Here is a 21,033-nt window from a genome sequence, read left to right on the forward strand (position 1 = left end):
GCATCAGTTTATGTAATAGTTTTGCCGCGTTTGCTTAGGTTTCGTTGCGAGACGAAATTTGGCAAAATGAGATCTTGCGAGTCCCATAATTTCGTTCAACGAAGTGAATCAGTTTATTTGGTGTTTCAGTTTATAAAGTGATGCTAATGCGAGAATCGCGTAACTTAGGTGATTGTGGGACGCAGGGAATAATTTATAATAAAACTAAGGGAATGACACAATTTAAGCAATTTGGTCGGTTATAAATTCTATCGTTTGAAAACCTACCCGATCACTCGAATGAATTATAAATGTTTTAGTAATTATTTTTCATAAATTTAAAGCAGCTCGACTCTGCTTTACAGAGCAGAGTAGGGAAGTTCTCCTACAAATAAACACGCATTTCATTAAATTAATTAAACACTAATAACTAGATAAGTACACAATATTCTGAACATATTCTCACAGTTATTCTATTACAAATTATAGAACCTAGACGCTTACCAAGAGCAAGAACACAAGCGGCTGTCTTCAGTAAGGATCAACGAATGGCCAAACCGTAAGACAAGTCCATCCAATACTTTGGTCGATGTTGCCAGAACATCTGCTTCAAAATTTCTAGAACTAAAAATCATTACAATAATAAAGGATTAGACTTGTTTTCATTGTCATAGCAGTCCGCAAAGAGAAGAGATATCTTCAGAAGGAAACCCTATCGCTGTCGTGGAAAATTACGTATTTTGTATCGGACTTGTTGATGAACTGAGCAGATCAGTCACGATCCGAGTGTGGGTCACATGTAGAAAGGAAAAGTCAACGGTAACGAGGCTAGGGTGAAGGCTGCTTTAGGTCTCCAATACTAGTCTAAACTGAAGAAAGGACAGCTAATTATAGTTCAGCGGATACCGTGGCGACTCGCGGAGGAACTCAGGCTAACGCTTAGTTCAAATCCATCGGGAGCACAAGGCCATGCAATATATAGTTGCAGACCAGACTCGTTCGTTGCAGTCCAGTTCTCGCACTTCTCCGCTATGGCACCCTTTCTATTGAAAAGTTTAAATTTTAATATCTAAAATCAACTCAACCCACAACTGTGATCTCTCAAACTTCAAGATATTTGACCTAAAAAGTGCCGTCAAAGTTCATGCCTGACTAACTTCAGAGAAAGTACGCTGCTGACACTTGCCGATCACCAAAATTTTATATTTTGCCGAGTTGTTTTCAGTACAATGAAATCGATCATTAATAAGCACTTGCACATTAAAATATTTTTTATATAATCTTAGCAAGAATGAGCGTCGTTTTAATTGTTTTGGAACTTGCTAAATAGAGCTGATAGCTCACTGGAACGGTTAGGAGATAAAAGAGTGTAATAGATAGGTTGAAGGTAGTCTGCTGAAATTTCGATCGCAGTGGGAAGTAACTGCTGGCTCCTCGATCATACTTTTATACATATAGTAAATTTAATTTATAACTCTAAAGAAACATTCACAGATTAAACAGCAGAAATTTTTGGTAGATAATAGTGATATGATAGGTTGCAATCGTTAAAGTCCAAAAAAAGTATTACTCCATAGCTGCTCGCATCATTCATATAGGTCATCTCTTGCCACGTATAACGTAACTCAATTGCGGAGGTGCCAAAACAAAATTATTTCCTTCTTATTAAATTTTAGTGTATAGCATTAAACAAATTGAAAATTTCATTTAGAAAACTATTAGCTGATTGAAGGCATTAAACGATTGGACAAAACAAAATTATTTCCTTATTATTAAATTTTAGTGTATAGCATTACACAAATTGAAACATTCAATTTAGAAAACTATTAGCTGATTGGAGGCATTAAACGATTGGAGCATAAACAATCTGTTGCTACTAAGAATCGAGAGGAACAATAATTTACTAACGACCTGAAAACAATAGACTACATTCAAACATGACCTCCTTCATCTTTACTATGAGAGGATAGCTAGCGAAGATTGAAGAGACTTTAAAGTAGTTACCTTTAAAAAAATCCGAACAGAAAATATCGAAGCTCGGATTACTTTTGTTGTGCCTACAGCGTAATCCGTAGATTGCAACACGCATGAGTGAAGCCTGTTACTTTCATTGTACTAGCGTCAACTGCTGCTGATCGCGTCTTGCAGGACTGAGTGCCGTCACCGTGTTTGTGACTGCGCTGCTACGAGCTACCGGACGCATGCATAATTGAGTTCTGATGCCGCACTCTAAGCGTTCTGACGCCTTAAATTGCCCACAAACCGGCGCCCGTAACTCCTTGCCTCACTTGTTCCTGCATAGGGGCTCAGGCGCCGATTTTGCGGGGTTACCTCAGATGTGCAATTAGCCCTCCTACTGATGAATTCCCTTAAATTTAACACTGATGCAACCAGCCTCTACTGTGTTATCTATACAAAATTTATAACTTCTACATATTTCACTCAGAGGAAATCAACACGAGGTTGCGCCTTCAAGGAACCGGAAAATGTTCAACATTTCAGCAGTCAGAACAGACCCTACTTGCAGCTGTCGCAGCTGCAGGCGTACACTGAGTACGAGGTGTGCGTGTACGCATTCAACGAGGGAGGGGAAGGCGAAAAGTGTCAAATTTTCGAGACATTGCCGGACAGAGGTGCGCGAGACATCCTTTTCTCTATTGCAATAACCGCTACTCATAAATCCCGAGCTTCGAATTGCACACTAACAGTCACGTTGGCCTTCAGCCTGAACCATATCTTCAAATTTATCTCTGTGTCTTCAACTTATTTTTTAGTTCAGTTTGCTTGTTTCGGTCTGCATGCATGTTGGCTGAAAAAAAACAGGCCCGTTAGAACTGATTGCCCATTTATATGAAAATTTCTTGCCCTTGCACATTGAATCTGGTCCTAAATTCTCATTAGAACTCTGAATGATATTTATTTAAACTCAGAACACCCGAGCAGGAAGCCAAATAAAAGTTTGAATTTTCTGGTACTCGACGAAATCCACTAAGAATTCATTGAATACCGACAAAACCTTAAGTATGCTTCACCAATCTGTGTCCGAGGATCCTAAATTTTACTCTTCACTTATAACCAGCTCCTGCACCTGTGGAGGCTTTGATCTCCTACCCATCATCCAGTTCTATTAGCCTTCAGTGGAGGAAACCTTGTCCTCCCATGGCCTTCATCAGCGGCTACCGCGTTACAGTCTCTCGAGCCCTTAACTACGTCAAAACGTCCGAGTGCATGAATAACGAAGCACTCTTTTGCCACACGATCACTGGTCTACAACCTGCACAAATGTACAACATTGAGGTGAGGCTTAGACAAGAACACCATGTACTTTAACTTTTTGTTATTGTTGGGAACCTCAACGATGCGTCCTGTTTGCTTTTCTGAGTAACCTATTTTTTCCTAATTTCTTCATGGATGGTTTAATAAGAGAATCACTCCGTAAATTCTAGGGTCATCAAGATTCCGGACCCCAAAATTAGTCTGATTAGCTATTAATGTGTGAAGGTTATGGACATCGGTAGCGAATACGGTAACCTTCCCCGAGACCATTTCAGGCCATTACACGTTGTACAGGTAGTTTCTTATGCTGGTGTTTAGATTACCATGTACTAGCCGGAGCACCTGGCTTCTTCGGGATAGATAGCAAATAATTTTAGCTTAGATACTTTCACTTCACCCAATGAACGAAGTAAAGTTTCGATTTATGATCGTATTCAAGCGAACATTTGTTTTCCTGAAATTATAACAATTTCCGGACTGAAGTAAAGTGATTCGTGCAGTGACTCTTTCAAGCCCTTACTTACTGAAGCTTCATGATGAAATTTATTATTGAGAATGAATATCATTCGTCATAGAAATACATGAAAAATAACCAAAAATCTCACGGGTCCCAATTTACTTCGGGAGATGATCGGGGGGTCATTGTGATGCCATTATGCGATTAGAATGTTAGGCAGCACGAGTCTGATGTCGATACATTTTTCTAGATAAAATATTTTACTATCTTCGATTTTGCACGCATGAAGATGAGAAACAAAGAATTAAATTAGTGAGACAGTAGTTGACCGATTGTTCGTCTTGCACTATTCCCGTTCAATGAATACTTTCGATTGATGGCTAAAATATCCATTCAACGTACCGCAGGTACAAAGCTGTGCCGCTGACTCCTACAGCAACTGTTCTGCAGCTAGAGCAACAATCGTCATGACGGGACGAGCAGGTGAGACACACCAGGAATATGTTCATTTTCATCTCTACTTGTGCAATACATGTACCTCGTTTTGAAAATGTACGCTTTAATTCCATAATATTCTACTAATTCCAAACAAGCAACATTTTTGCCCTGTTGTTCCTGGGTGGTATTGCATGCTAAGTAGAAGGTTACCCTGGTGTGGCTCGTAAACCCGGCGTAGTATATTATATTATCCAAACAACACTCGTAACATAACACGACATAACAGAGCAACATCGACGTTGAAGAATAGGCTGAGTTGACCTGTCGCCGATTCTTTTTAAGCTCATTACTTGTTTCTTGGAGATTTAAGGACTGGGGCTAGATTATCAAAACGCCGTTATGTACAGCTGTGCACGCGTAGTCCTTACAGTATTAAAACATTTTTTCCCCTATACGGTAAAAAATTTTGCGCCAAGTTACACCTAAAAAGTACTTGACTTTTCGCCAGCTTGAAAAATGCGTAAGCGAAGTTACGAAAAACTTCTGAGACCGTGAAACTATTGGAGATGATTGATTAAAAGACATGACAGTATAGTTTGAAGTCGGAATATAACTCAATTATGCTTCTAAATTAATTTAGAAATTCCATATTTTTTTATAAATGTTGTGGGCACTGAAGCCAACAATGAAGTTATTGGCTTTTGGCGGTGAAACAATTTAAACACAATAACGAACTTAACAGTTGATTTATAAAGTAATGCGTTCATTGAAAAGAGTGCAGGCATTTCCATATATTTTAATGGTTTATGAATAAAATTTTTAGCGCTGAACTGTCTCTTGACCAGATTTAAATTGTGCTACAAAAGACATATAAATTGTTTGGTTTACTGTCACTCAGGCTAGGCTAGATTAAGATGCAGAAAACTTAAACTTTCAAAGACAGTTTAGCTTCTACCTCAATAACACCCATGCTGAGGAAAAGATAAATGGTGTTATTTGATGAGAAATAAACATAATAGTTAATACTGCTGGGAAATGGATTTTGTTGTGCTAACATCAATGATCAATGCCACTTAACTCTCCCCAGCGTTGCAAGGGATACCTTCTGATGTCAACATTAAACCACAACTTTTCAGCACGCTCAAAAGAGCTTCGTACGAAGCTCTTTTAGATACGAAGTTTTGATAATCCGACCCCAGATTACCAAAACTTCGTAACTTTTTATACTTACGCACGAGAAGATACGTAGTGCGTAAGTACACCCTAATTTTGATATTATCAAAACTTGCGTACGCAAGACTTATCTGAGTAGCCATTATCAAACCTTGTTGCACATCAGCCAATCAGAAGCTGGCTTACATCCTTCGTTTGCATCAAGTGTCATCTAACGCCACGCTTTTGTTTCCAGTTAGTTAAACATTTTTAGCTTTTTTAAAGAATACTAGACGCTTTTACTCTAAAAAATCAATGACATATGCCGTTTCAAGATAGTAAAACAAGTATTAATGATCAATATATATTATATGTATATTTATATCTATAGATTATAGATTTTTATCTATAATCTATTCATTGTTTAGCTCCACCAATTGATCGTTTTCTATCGGCATTTACTGAGAAAAAATTCATTAGATGCATAATACTAATATAATTCCTTAGATGTAGAAAAAATTTTTCCTAAATAAAAATTAGAGTATTTACCTTGAAATGATACTAGAGTCTAGATACTAGTAGAGTCTAGAGTTTAGACACTAGTAACTAAATGATTACCAATCGCTTCACCCATTCAAAATTTGTACGTAACTCCGCTTATGACCCCTCCGAGCAGGCGTACTGTCACGCACAAATTCTTATACGTAGCTTCCGGCGCTAATGTTTTGATAATACCACCGCCAGAGTTACGTCTTCATATCAGCACTTACGCAATACATAAGTCGCTACGTGTACGTTGCGATGTTTTGATAATTTGGCACCGTGTAGTGGGAAGCAGAGCTTAAGCGTGAGCAATGCTTATCTGTTGTGTCCTGGGCTTTATACCAAGGGTTTACACATCGCATCACATCAGTTCACACGCTGCCCTCGCTCACTCCTTAAGTTCCCGTTATTCAAGACTAAAAGACTTGTATTATACGTTTATCTATTCGCACTCTATTTTAATGACTCTACTAAATTTCAACCTTTCATAGATCGGCTTCAAAACAAAATGCGAGAACAGATTCAAAACCAGCACAGTAAAAAGTGACAATTTTTGTCCCGGGAACATGCTCATCCACCCTCGATTACGGCCCTAGAGGAACATTCATGGCGTTGAAATATTAACCCGTCATGTATACTCTGTGTGACAATTCGACTCAGCGGATATATCTTCTTGTGAACTATTCTCATGTTTATTAGAACACTGCCTTATTTAATATGCTTATGCACAAACTATTCCCAAGTTTACTCGGGGCCAATGTCGCGTTATGTGCAGCTCCCGACGTCCCGAACTTGAGTATCGTGCCTGACGTCACCTCAGCGAGCTTGGCATGGACTGCGCCACGAGGAGAATTTTTCAACGTTACTTTGGTGGTGAGAATCAGCGAAGATACTTAACAGAAATTCGGTTGTATATTTTTAACAAGAGGAACACGAGCTTTCTTGCATTGTCTATTTCTTCTAACATCGTTACATCTGCATCAAGTAGCTTCGTATGCAATTAATTTGGAATTTGTAGAATAGTTTCCAATTTCCTTGATTGTATAATAGTGTATTTACTATTTAATTATAGTCTTATTGATGAGTGTATATTTTACATAGAAAATAAAATAAAATCAATTGTGGTTCTTAGCCTATCCTCGGGAACCTCATATACCCTGAATCTGGTTAATTAAACACGTATAAAGAAAAACTATTAGGAGTTGACATCCACCCAAAAAATACTGAGTTTTACATACGTTTAAATACGAAAAGATTCGAAATTGCATGTGTATTTTCCACAGAATAAAACCAGAAGGGGCTGTTCCAACACGAAACCCGAAACTGTTCAACTATTTTTGAATATGAGCGGGCATGACTGGCAGCTGACGCAGCTGCAGTCGTACACTGAGTACGAAGTGTGCGTGTACGCCTACAACGAGGGGGGAGACAGCAAGAAGTGTGAAGTGTTCGAGACATTGCCGGACAGAGGTGAGCGAGACAGTTGGAACCGCTGAGTGACCCTAGACATCATTGAGGGAACCGAGTTTCTATAGCATCTAATCCAAGATTAGATAATCCGTAGTAACAGTTACACGACAGACAGTCAATAGACTGTCTGTAGCTGCCTGCTTTATGATGCAGGTAAACGGTTTAGAAAGTCAGGTAGCTAACTATGCTGGAGCGTCGCTAATGTTGATTTAAAGTAAGCATTTAAAATATATTGCTTCCTTGAGTATAACAAGAATTTCTGTCAACAAAACCTAAATTTTGCTCGACATGTCTTTATTGGATTTCTAATTACCACTTACCGTTGGGAGTGACTGTTTCTTTCTCAATCACCGTCAGCTCCGGGGCCCGTAGAAAACTTGACCTTTTCTACAACGTCCACTTCCATCAGCCTGCGCTGGAAGAAACCTTGTCCTCCTAGGGCAGTCATCAGCGGCTACCGCGTTACTGGTGCGGGAAAATATCAGTTCACTCAAAAGTCTGGGTGCGCTCACAATGAAAACCACTTTTGCCACACCATTTCGGGACTGCAACCTGAGCGCACATACCGCATTGAGGTGAGGTTCAGGGCAGGATGACATGTACAACAGTTATAACATTTTGGATAATTTCATATAATATCTTATTATTATTTTAGAATATATTTCTTCTTCCGGGCGTTTCTTCGTCTGAAGCCTCTAGCAGGGTGGCCCAGTAGTTAAAGTTCAGAGTACCAAGATTGGAGCAGAAAGGTGTGGGTTCGATCCCAGCTCTGTGCGCCAGTTTCTCTTCAGAATCGGCGAGGAGGCCGGGCGGTTAAGCACAGTAGAATTGGAGCAGTGAGTAGCGAGTTCGAGACAGCAACAAGCTGTGAATGTTCTGCGATGTTAAGAATCGGCGACAGGCCTACGGCCTAATAAACGCTGAAACCGCTATTATTATCATTATACGAGAATTTCGTTTTCGCATTATATCTGCTCGCAGGAGCCAGATGTTAAAGATAGATATCGTATTTAAATTATAATAAGACCAACATCCATCCCTGTCGCGAAGCCAATTGGAAAATTGTGGATCCTCCAGAGTGAAGTGCCTAGGTTGAATATATGTATGGATCACTAATATGTTATTCTTAAATTGCATATGAATCTCTATAATGAGCGATCAGAAAAGTATATCTATCGTTCGGTGATGATAAAATCGGATAGGAAATAATCTATTTCTTCGATTTGAAATGAACAAGTCTCATGGTCCCGATTGACAACCGCTAGCACTCGGACTGGCTTTGGCTGACTCCTCTGGGATTCCTTCAGTTCACCTTTCACGCAAAGCAGTACTCGTAAATGAAATAACGCTCTGAAAATTTGCATACTTATTTAGCTATTTAGTTGAAATCAACACACTGTATCGAAATTATGTAAACTTTTATTGCAACAGTTCTGATGAAGGAAATTAGTGCTCATTAGTATTCAAGAACAGGGCTACTTCAATTATTTTTGAAACGTCCATTAGTTGTCATATTTGCTCTCAAATGATTTATCTGGCATTTCGCTATCAGCTTCCTAGTTGTAGATATTTTCCATCAACCACTAGTTACAAGCGGTCAAGCCGAACTGGGGAACGTGAATTACTTATACATACTAACAGTTTATATTAAGGCCCTCTGATAGAGAACCGCGAGACCTCTGGCAGGCTCGGCTGGATCCCTATATGATATTTCACTACGTATAGCCTCCGCTCTTAAATGAAATATAAATCTGAACTTCTTCTTGGTTATTAAGCTATTTATTTACAATTTTTGTACAGTAACAAAAAATAAGTAAATTTTGTATAGCATCAGTCATGATAGAGGAAAATGTTGTACCTCAATTTTCATTATACAATGCTACATCCTAAATTTATGAGACATAACTCACATAAGGAAGTAGTACTATTTATTCCCTATTGATCGGTATAAAAGACATATGTGAATTAACCTGTATTTTGTAGATATTTTCTAGCAAAATACTATTTCATTACTGAAAAATAGGAGATTTCACATTTTCTTTGGAAGTTGCAATTATGATGGAGTTAGAGATTGAATGAGGGGAAACACACGTCGTAAATAACTCACCTGTCAATCATGTGGTGGAAGGGAGCACAATAAGAGGCGAGTTAAAATAGATGGTGAGTGGTCGGCCGAGGCCAATTTATTCTAGCCGACCGCAGGCCATTCCTCGGCCACCTGAAAACCGACCGTAGCCCCAAGATGGGTACTGGCTCAGATATATTACAGAGTCAATAAACTCGAGTAGCAACTTGCCAATCCAAACACATAACAAGGGTTCCACATCGTTTTCGTGAATTCCTCGCTCTCGGACTTCGCCGCACTGTGACTACCAGCCTTAAGGTGCCGTTGAAAGAATGAGGAGACATAAATTACTCGACCTCCACCGCACCGGGGTTCTCGTACTTGGACAGGGTTTCACATGAAGTGAATTAACAAAATGCCACCTGAAAACTTCCCGAAGCCTGATATTCAGTGAAGCCACAAATACCACCTGACAAAGATCATGTGCTAGAGTAGAAGACTCGCGAATTGGGAACTCGCGAATTGGGAACTCGCGAATTGGGAACTCGCGAATTGGGAACTGAGCAGACTTCAGGATGTTGTCCCGAATACCTGCAGTCAGATTTGACCGTCCCGTCAGCCATTGCCTTGAGGGACTGAGCGCTTACCCTCTACACCGCATCATGGTTCATTGAAGATAATGGGTGTATAATTGGGATTATGAATTGTATATATTTTCGAGCAAAATGGCACGCACAAGCTCATAATGATGCGACCAAAATTTTTTATTTTATCATACTCTCGTATTTCGCTCTCCGCACACACGACCTCAAAACTCCAACACGACTGAGTTGTCATACTGAGTCATCATGGGGCGTCAAACTATCAAGCCCATTCGATTTGTCAGGTAAACCTGCTATTGGCGTTGCTAAGAAATAGCCACACTTACGCCCACGTACGAAGTGGCTTTTCACATGGACGATTCGGTTTAAGATGGTGGGGATGCAACAGTTGCGTTGATGGGGCTCTTTTCGGAATCCGAAGTACGCTTCTGGCACCGCCACACTTACATCAAGGTACGGAGTTTCATCTGGCGCGGACGATTCGTCCTCATGCAGATTGTAGCGGTGCAACAGTTGCGTTGTCGTAGCTCATAACGAAAGCAGTATATCCTGCGCAGGAGTGGTCGGGTAATTCGGGTTTCCATCATCGTATATCAGCCCAAAATCGGAGTTCGTTGAAGTGGTTGCCCCCTTATACTAGGTGCTTCTGAGGAATCTGTATCTGGCTCGTCTGCGGTAGATAACATTGGTGGACTTGCAGGAACTATATTCTTTCTCGGTGGATCGGCAAATTTTTCGGGGAAATGTGTCCCTCCAATATCTCCCTGTTTCGGGAAATGTCTCCCTTTAATTTTCCCCTTTTTAGACGGAGTGGGCATGGCAACCTTTCTTGTTTTATCAGTTTCAGATAATTCTACCTCAGATTCTAAGTGAAATTTATCATTGTGTTTGAAATCCAGGGCATTATGTCTTAATGCCGGAACCTACTTCTCAGTCTCGGACTCCGACCAATATTTGTTCGGTGACGTCTCGTCTGCGAAAATAAGGGAATGTATCTCATCCTGAGCACCGAGAGCCGCCACCTAGTGAAGAGAAAAAAATAATTTAAGGTTTATTTGTTTAGACTTTAACCTGTTTATTCATTCTCAAGGATCAAAAGTTTTGTACAGGATTTGGTCGTGGATGCCCTCAATCGTGTCTAATTATTACTTCTGAATTGTGATAACTATCAAATACGAATAACTTCCCGCAGGTACAGAGCTGTGCCGCTGACTCTTACTACGCCTGTTCGGCGGCTGAGGCAACAAGCGTTACGACGCGACCACCAGGTGAGAGAATTTACGAAACATAAATTATCTCGATTAATCATTAATTAATAGCTGAACAAAACTTAATTAATGAGTAAAAATACGTACGTAGGTCGTTCCCGTCTAATATGGGTAAAGTCATAAATCTAATATGGGTTTTAATACTCCCTAGCGGCGGTATTAAAACCATTGCTCCTGTAGAACATACCGGTTTGATTAAAGACGCGGTCGTTTGTTGGCCAAGCAAAATATTATCACCAGTTTACTCAAAGTTCTTTATCATTTAATATGTTGGCTGTGTGTAGAAAGTACGCCCAAATCTTGTCGGTGTTAATAATATCACAGATGTATTTTATTTTGAAATTTTATGCAGTCATAACTGACGCTCACAGGCCAAAGTCAGTGCCCATTGCAATACCACAGCCACTGAAACACGGCTGCTTTGTGATCAATTGCCCAAATTCATTATTTTAGAAAGACTCCAGCCACCAGGTCCTCCAAACTTTGTACTGCCAATTTTTGTACCTAATCTGGACTACAGGAGGTAAGCTGTCATGACAACGCATATGCGTCCGAGTTTGGCGTTAGTGGAGGCGCGGAATTTATTCACTGTGTCGTCTTCATCTTATTTGCTTCTAGTGTGTGCTGTGTATGTTAGAACGTAGGTGAGGCTTTGATATGGGCTATGCTGAGTTTTACTCTCTCGTCTATTTTTTCCGAGTTTTGCGGCTCTGTAAATGATAGGCTTCCACACCAGGACAATTTTTCTCTTGGTACTGTTGGATTACTTTTGTGCTTCTTAGATGGGCGCGTGCACTAAATCCGTTGTGTTTAGTCTTACTGTATTAATTTAGAGTGTCTTATGTATGTCTAGATAGGACGTGTACGGTTTTCTGTATATGTACATAAATATGCAGGTGTTGTATTGTAAAGTGATTAATCTCTTCTGAATAGTGACTTGTATTGTATAGTGAGTGACTTGTTGGGAAGACGGGGAAGCAAACCAACGCAAGAATCCAGAATGGGGTGGAGATGAACTGCTCCGGTGGACCAGGTAGAGTTACCGTTGAAAGAGTGGAATTTCCAAGCAGCACCATGGGAACGAAGAGTGGTCAAATGAAGATATTAGGATATCATACGTTATTTGAAGAGGGTCTATACACCCTCTGAAGAGGGTGTATACACCCTCTGAAGAGGGTGTATACACCCTCAGCCTTAACACATTGATAATAAAATTTTTTCGGTCATTTCTCTTCAATACTAGAAGTTTGTTCTGACAAAAAAGCGATTCGGTAAGTGGAAATAATATTTTTAAGAGATACGGTGTATCATTCACTACATGTGGCACATGATGCTGGTTGCGACAGGTATCCGTGTACCCTGCTGTCAAAAGGACGCACGTGTACCACCACCATGCGCGCAGCGCAAAGGGGCGCACGAAGCGATCAAAGTGACTGAAATATCTGGTTTAAATATAGGAATGGAGATCTAGAAGAGCTTGTTGCAGGAGCTAGCATATCGAGGGCTGGTTCATCAGTCCCAGAGAAAAAGACTTTTTACGTCCTTGTGTCGCAACATGTTGCTCACAGGGATGCAAAATCGTAAAAAATGCATGGAGTTCAGTAGAACTCAGTCAGACCTTTATCAAATTTTATTTGAATTATCGGCATGCCGCTGCGCACTGAAGCCCAGTCTGATGCGGACCCATTAATACTGACACGTTGTCGCCTCCCTACTAGAAAATCTCTGATCCATTTGAGTACATTACTCTCAATTCCCAAAGACTTCAATTTACGCAACAACCGCTCATGTGGGACACTGTCAAATGCCTTGGCAAAATCGAGGTACACTGCATCTACTGGCTCCCTTTCGTCCAGCAGGCGGGTCCATTCGTTCAGAGTCGACAAGAGGTTAGTGGTGCAGGATCTCCCGGCAATAAAAACATTTCTTCTCGCTTCGAGTCACCGACATGTGGAACAGCCTTCCTGATAGCATCGTTGAAGCTCCGAGTATGAACATCTTCAAAAACGGACTAGACGAAGCTATGCAGGAGCATATGTTCAGTCTTAAAATGCCTAGCAAATTACGGATCAGGCAATAAGTCCAGCAGCTATCTCAATCAATCGTCAGCTATAGCAAGATCGGGTTCCAAAGGCCGGATCCCTTGTGAATCAAGTCACGAAAAGTTCAAGAATCGGCAACAGTCCATGGGCCTATTTTTTCAACGCCGACACCACTATTCTATTCTATCATTTACGCATTGCATGGAGGTTATGACTCGACACGGTGATCAAATTGCGCGCACCCATACAAAATACTAAACACAGAGTTCGCAAAAAATGTTACAAGGTAAAATGTATAGAGGTCAAGGAATAAGAAACTGTGCATGGCCTTCACTGAAATCTGTGCTTCACACGAGTGCATGTCCCTAGATATAATACCTAATTCTCAGCAGACACTAGAATAGAAATATTTGATAGAAAGACCGAGAATGCTATGCGTGTCTATTTGAGCCTAACCGAACAAAAAGGTCACTTGCTATTGCTGACGGAACTACTAATTGCGTGTCTCGAACATTAAAAGATGGGATGTTAGAGTCTGTTGTCCAATTGTGCAAAACTCATGGGCACATACGATGTCGTTACAGCATCTCCCGTTGTAGTCTAGATTAGGTCCAAAAACATGCAGTTCAAAGTTTGGGGAACCTGGTAGTCGGAGGCTTGTATAAATGGCAAATTTCGGGCAGTCTATCACAAAGCAGCCGTGAGGCGGCAAATAGGACAAAGACTTCTGTCACGTAATTTTTTCGACGGGGTATAGCTGATGAACCACCTCTTCACAAGCAGATAAAACCACAAATCTACTTCCTATTGTGCTACACAAAAAAAAAGAATTATTTCAAAGCCAAAACTTTCCCCATATTACCTCAATAGCCCAATAAAGATTTAGAAAGTTCAACATGTGAATGGCACCACGGATTCTCAACAAGATTAGCGCTGTACTGCGTAGTTGGGGGCAAAGAGCAGAATTGCACGACCGAAACAATGCAGGGACGCTTACCGAACACGTTCAAAACAACTAGCGCCAATTCTTTATCACAACAACAATATTATAATGATAATATTATAATAATACAAAGCATGTTTGAAAGGCAACCGTACGGTACACCCGGGCGTTAAAGGGTTAATGCCAGTAATCCATTCCTGGCCTAGTGAAGGGGAAACGTCCTGCGGTGGAAGTCGCGAAGGTTAGAAGGATTGAGGGGTGGGAGAGTTGGGCTGCGACTAACCACCGACGTGCGTCCGAAGTGTTATTGCATATCAAATGGTCGACAGGCTAATACGGATTGAAAGAGACTCGAACAGTCACCTATGAGAAGATTTGCAAGACTGACCAATCTACGTGAATGAAGAACGTTTGAGGTTGTGTTCAGCTCCTTCTTGGAACACTCCGCATCTCCAAGAGAAAAAGCTTGGAGAATGAACGCAGCACGAAATGAGCGACATGGACGCAATTCTTAATTTGGAATAAATGAATGGGAAAATGAGCTTTCGATCGCAAAATCTAGTATAGGAATGATTTTCACTAAATGAATCTTATTTAGATTAAATTAACCCTAAATTCATTTCTTCAACAGGACATGTCGAACTTTCAACTGAAGGCAGTCGTGTTGACATCGTGGACCATGCGAGGCCTCAAGAAATTCCAAATATTCATTTCGGACTTTCAGCTGTAGATGGGTCGCAGTCCCGCTGTGACGCCCCCTTGTGCCCGTGCACAGTGTCTGGCATGGAGCACGTGTGTTTACCCTGTCACGAACTGCTCGACGTCCGGAGCACGTGCGAAAAATTGAGTGAGATCATTTTCGACGTAAGGTTGAGATGCTAGAGTGTTTAGTAAATTGTTCAGTCGTGAAATGATGTTCAATACGTTTCTGAAAGTCAATTTATACTCACACATACACTCCAGACTGTATCGAGGAAGGAAAAAAATCCGAAAATTGGAGAAGCAGATTTAAGTTTTGAAAAACTAAACGCTATGTTTTTGTTTTAAATCAAATTTTCGGATGCGCAACTTTTATCGGAAAACGTTGATATTGCTTTTCATCTGGAACCGGAATTTAAGTGATCTAAATTTCCTTTGAGATCTGATTTTACTCTGTAAAATCCCATTTACCTGACTTAATCTCACAATATATTTGATAAATGATTAAAAAAAAATCCGTCTTAGTGTCCGACGAGCCTCTCTGCTCAGTGGAGAAGACGATAGGCGTGGGCATCAGCGTGGCGAGCTGCGGAGGCGAGGGTCTGCCGATGTGAGTTGGCCTTATAAAGAAATTCCTAGTTCCTACGTAATTAGTTAGTCAGTGCTTTCCTAACTCGCTGGTCCAATGGAGAACATGAACGTAGAGATAGTTTATAAAAGTGCACCGAGAATGTCGGCTCGCCTACTCTGACGAAACATCAAATATAACGTTACTAATGAGCGTAACCGTGGCATAATTATATGAATAAACCTAATATTGTTGTTTCATTAATATGAGCCTGACTGATGTATCGTTTTTTTCTATTTCAGGAACTTCGGGTCCTTTGAAAGAACTTCTAGGTTTGTGTACTTATTTGGAAATCGCTTTATAGAAGACTCTTCTATTGAAGTTGGTGACGATTCGAGTAACGAGCCTTCGTCAATATCAAGCGCAATAATTTCTGACTATTTTGATATAAAAGAATCTCCATTCATGAAGATAAGCGAATGTACGAAACTATCTTCACTCATTTCCAAGCTCCCAGTTCTTGAAGTTTTATTAAAGCTATTAACGAAGCTTTTTACCGCTAATGGAAAGCTAGGTAATTTGAGCGGGAATTTATTGTTGCAGGTTGTATGTAATCCAAAATTGTAATAACCGCCCAGAAATAAATTCAAGATTTATGTTTCCGCACTTAGAAAACTCTTAAATTTTCTCTATTGATAATAGAGAACAATTTCAAACTAAAATTATGTACCTCGCCATAATTATTTTTCATAAGAATCTTGTCAGTCAAGGACGAGTACATCAACATGAAATTACTTATCCGAGAAATATCACGATTTCAGCTCTTAGTTTACATAACAGTACTATACTATATTTACAACAGGTGTCCATATGTGATGGCATTTAATGTATGAAGCAACACGCTTTTACCCGTTGGTAGATGCGACAAGAAGAAGGTACCTGTGCTGACGGTGATCGTGGCTGATTGCTGGGGCAGCGCCACCCTCGCTCTCAGGTGAGAGGTGAAACGTTAATTGCCTTTTAACCCGTATTGATAATGACGGGATTAAAGCAAACATTTCAATCACAGAGAATAAAAGGGATATTACGGGCGTGTGCATAAATTGAGAGGCTGATGTGATGTCGAGTAATGGTTGCGGTGACCGAAACGAGACAGAAAGTTAGAGAGAGAAAGAGAACGTGAGATCCTGGTGATGTGCGACAATGGTTAGTGAGGTATAATGGTAGAGCGGGGGAAAAAGTAGCTGAAAAGATGTGTTGCCTTAGTCAGTGGTTTGATGGATCCTATAGCATCTACTGGCGTAAGAACAATTCTGAACTCGGCATTCCACTATTTTGATACTCCAAAATATTCCAGTAGAAGCAGGTGTTGCGTTGTGCGTCTCATCTCATAGTGGCGTCTGGAGATGCCTTTTTATTGAAAAAGTGAACGCTGCTTAGTGTGCGAATAAGCCTTAGATCGTCAGCCCATCCCACGAATTTATAGCAATGTTATAATTTCGTGGGATGGGCTGCATGAGAGATACTAGGCATCTATTCGTTCTGTTCACTCGTTGCGCTCATAGCGTCAGAGTGATCGGTCATATACCGAATCCTTTCATTTTATTTGATTAATTACCATAGGTGCTGACGACGGTACAATAGCTCGGACCTCAGTGCCACAATATAGATAGATATGTAGATAGTGGTCAAGCAGTCGTGCTTGAACCCCAATTAATTGGAAATAACTTTTGTAGATTGCTTTGTAAGCTCATTACAGACATTTCTGAATATCTTCGTCACAAAGCATTTACAAGAGTGAAGATTTATGGTATATTTTTTCAAGCAAATGGGAATCTAATTTGTATAATGATACAAGTTGCTGCCCAAAAGTTATCGCTGGTTTCGTCGAACGGGTAGGAATGATTTCGAATTTATGGACCAAACAGTACGATTAATATTGATGTCGACTACCCTCCGTATGAGTTATAAATTAAAAACGCTTATTGAATAAATATTTATCAGGATAAGAGACGATATGACACGGGAATCACGTATTTGGACACGGGGATCACGCTTGTTCCAGCTGGTAGCAAATGGATGCTCATACAACATTCGGCATTTTATCGAGGGAAGACATTTTAACATCGTTCAATTTACCAAACCATTCATACAAAAATCACATTAAAGATTTTGGTCTGTTTAAATCCAATGTGAGACATATTAATAAATTTATTGCAAAACCCGTGTATTTATCTTGTCAAAATTTAAATAGAAGACTGGTAAATACATTTCTCCAGCGCCTCTCTAGATGAGCAGCTCGTCTTGGACCGAGCTTGAAGGTGAGCGGCTCGTCTTGAAACGAGCCTGATAGAGAGAGGCTCATTTGTCATTTCAAATATAGCGAACGCTCTTGTCAGGACACAAGTAGCAATGACCAGAAGACTGACGATGCTACTTTCATTCACTATAAGATGGCTTCAGGTGCCACAGCGACGGGCTGTGGGGGTTGTACGGGGAAGCTGTTGCCAACGCCACCGAGCCGCGCACACCGTACGTCTGTCAGCCCCGTCATCTCAACTCCCCTAGTGAGTATACCGCAGTTTATGAGTTTATTGCACGTTATTTGCCCAACATATATTTATACACATAATTAAGATAATAATTCAATATTAATTAACATATAATTATAGTATTTATTTATAATTACATGCATTCTGATCGAATGACATGTAACAATGAAGAAAATCGAATTGAAATACCTTACAGTTGATGCTGAGGTGCCCATAGGAGAGAGTGGGAAAACAAGGATGTCAGAGTGGCAAGAAAGAGAAACAAAAATTTAAACATTAGGATACTAGGCGCACATCGCGCATGATTAGGTTTATAATAGGTTATGGGGTTAGAGTTGGGGAAGGGAGCGATCCCATCACGGCCGATGAATTGTTCACACAGAGGAGTGAAGGGTAATGGTTCAATATTTGAAATATATGCATCAGCGAATAATGCCTGGAAATTAAGATGACAGTACTCTGAAGGCGTTTTCGCTTCATTATTAATTTGTTTTCGTTCTATTTATTTCATGTAATTTTTGTAATAGGATGATCTTTCGGTGAAGGTGATATAATATATATATAATAGCGGTTTCAGCGTTTATTGGGCCATAAGCCTGTCGCCGATTATTAACATCGCAGAACATTCACAGCATTTTGCGGTCTCGAACTTACAACTCACTGCTACAATTCTGCATTGCTTAACCGCCCGGCCTCCTTGCCGATTCTGACCAGAAACTGGCGCACAGAGCTGGGATCGAACCCGCGCCAATCTTGCTACTCTGAACTGTAACCACTGGACCACCCTGCCCTAACCACTGGGCCATCCTGCCTTGATAACAATGATGAATATTGATTGAAACAATGATGAAGATTGTATCGCTTGTAAGTAATGGTGTAGTTGGGACTGTAGATGTTTAACATAATTTTAGTTCGATTCGATTGCTCTGCGCAGTTTGTGGGCGGAGGCCTCGCTACCGCAGCACTGGTGGGAGTAGACTGGGATTAAATGAATTCTACAACCAGCGCAATCTCTTCCCGTGGGTGCTGGGGCTCAAGAAGAGAGAGCGCTATGAGTGCAGCGCCACTCTCATCAGTGAATCATGGCTGCTTACTGCGGCGCACTGTGTCGTCAGGTATAATTTATACCTAATCAATTCATGGCTGCTTACTGTTGTGCACTGCGTCATAAGGTATGATTCCTGTTTTATCAGGAATCATCGTTGCGCACTGCGTCATCAAGTATAATTCATACGTTATCAGGATTCATGGCTGCTTACTGCTGCGCACTGCATCAGCAGACATGATTTCTGCGCAATTCTGCCTCAGCAGGAATCGAGGTTGCTCACTAAAGCTGTCTTAGAATCTGATACCTCGTAAAAGATTCTGGACGTCTCCGTCCACACCTACGTTGGTGCCTGACGCTGGTCCAAAAGTTGAGATAATAAGTACAGCAATAAGTGCCCACAATTGAGATTGTGCTCAGTACCACGTGCAGTTGTTCCGAGTCGAATATACGATCTCAAGTGGTCTGTAGGGTAAACTGGTGATTTCGAACTTCAACGTATTTAATTGTTATTTTCCTGAATAAAAATGAAATAAATGATATAGTAGACAAAATACTTAAAAACTGACTTTATGATCACCTTTACATAAAAAACTTACTCGACCTCAGACATAAGGATTCAGAAGGCTAAGAGCACTGTACAAATTGCACTCTCCCTCGACCTAGCAGAGATATATAATATAAGCATATTCCAGCAGGCATTGCCTGGTTAAGTAAACGTTGGAGCAACCGTCATTCGCGACGTTGAAATCCTGTTGAATACAAGTCCAGAATGAAAATTTAATTAGTGTAATTCACGCAACGTCGCGTTGACGTTGCATTAAACTTTGAAATTACAGAACTAGTACGACGATGTCTCAACATTGAAATTGTCACGTTAAAATCACATCGATAAAAGGTTGTTTTTTAAATTTGAATCGACCCTATTTAATTATCCAACTATTGTCATGTAGTTGTTGTAAGCAAAAGCGGAGATAACTCATCAAGAGCTTTATTCAACAAGAACGTAACATCCTGGAACAAAATAACACTACTATAAAACAGGAAAACGGTAACGTAATAAGAATATATTCATATGTGAAGGTCTTACACATAACGAAACTATTTACAGAATACTTAGAAGGAGAACAGTAGTTGTAGGTCTTGAACGTACAAGAGCCGAGTCAATGCTAACAATGGTCATTAGTTCTAGAGCGAAGTAACTTACTAGTAGGAACTATAGTACGGAATTCTAGGTACATGTGGGAGCTACAACAGAAATTTCATGACATTCTTCCCGCCTGAAAAATGTAAACCAAAGGTAGTCGGTTTATTATGGACACATGAACGAATTGATCATATTGTGAAGCAGGATACATAGGAGAACAATTAAACTATAGTAAACGCAAACGAAACAGGAAATACGTCCGCCTACGAAGCTATTTATTCAAAACCGTATCGCTTTGGAGGCTTGGACGGACGAGAAGATCTCCTTAAAGTAACCGAGGGTACTGTTTGGTAATTTCCTTCAACTGAATCTGTTCCAGTTGGAACCACCTCTCCTTCAGAATCCCTCTTGATGCGGTCCGCTTCTGGTGAAGCATTTTCTGTCGAAGTTTCGGGTTCTTGCAAATCTGGCTGTGTACTTTGTGAACATGGAGCCAAGTCCCGCACCGAAACGGTCGATTCCCGACCGTCTTTGTGCCTTATCTGAGCGTACGTTGGATTAACATCCAAGAGCTCCACTTCGTCTACCAGTTGATCTTGCTTAGAATGACAAATGAATCTTCTAAGAAGAACTGGGCCTGGTGATCCTAACCAGGATGGAAGCGAAACACCATGTGATGGTCTTCTGTGCAAAGCAAAGAACCGTTCATGTGGTGTGGCATTCGTTGAAGTTGAAAGCAGATAACGGATTGAGTGCAATGCGATCGGCAGCGCCGTTTCCCATTGAT

At 40.5% G+C, this 21,033-nt stretch overlaps 1 protein-coding gene across 1 annotated transcript in view; it reads left to right on the forward strand.

Annotated features, from left to right (window-relative positions):
• Positions 1–2,425: 2,425 nt before the first annotated feature.
• LOC108664796 overlaps positions 2,426–21,033 on the forward strand; it is a gene marked incomplete at its 5' end in the record, with an annotated part of 29,091 nt that continues 10,483 nt past the window's right edge. Inside the window, 13 exon segments of the mRNA XM_018151489.2 lie at positions 2,426–2,612; positions 3,059–3,276; positions 4,120–4,195; positions 6,621–6,718; positions 7,129–7,315; positions 7,673–7,890; positions 11,175–11,250; positions 14,867–15,082; positions 15,460–15,544; positions 15,805–15,834; positions 16,422–16,496; positions 17,966–18,069; positions 18,989–19,169. Of these exon segments, the coding sequence (XP_018006978.1) occupies positions 2,426–2,612; positions 3,059–3,276; positions 4,120–4,195; positions 6,621–6,718; positions 7,129–7,315; positions 7,673–7,890; positions 11,175–11,250; positions 14,867–15,082; positions 15,460–15,544; positions 15,805–15,834; positions 16,422–16,496; positions 17,966–18,069; positions 18,989–19,169 (1,751 nt within the window).

Source organism: Hyalella azteca, unplaced genomic scaffold (assembly GCF_000764305.2).
Source record: "Hyalella azteca isolate HAZT.00-mixed unplaced genomic scaffold, Hazt_2.0.2 contig9753, whole genome shotgun sequence".
Taxonomy (NCBI): domain Eukaryota; kingdom Metazoa; phylum Arthropoda; class Malacostraca; order Amphipoda; family Hyalellidae; genus Hyalella; species Hyalella azteca.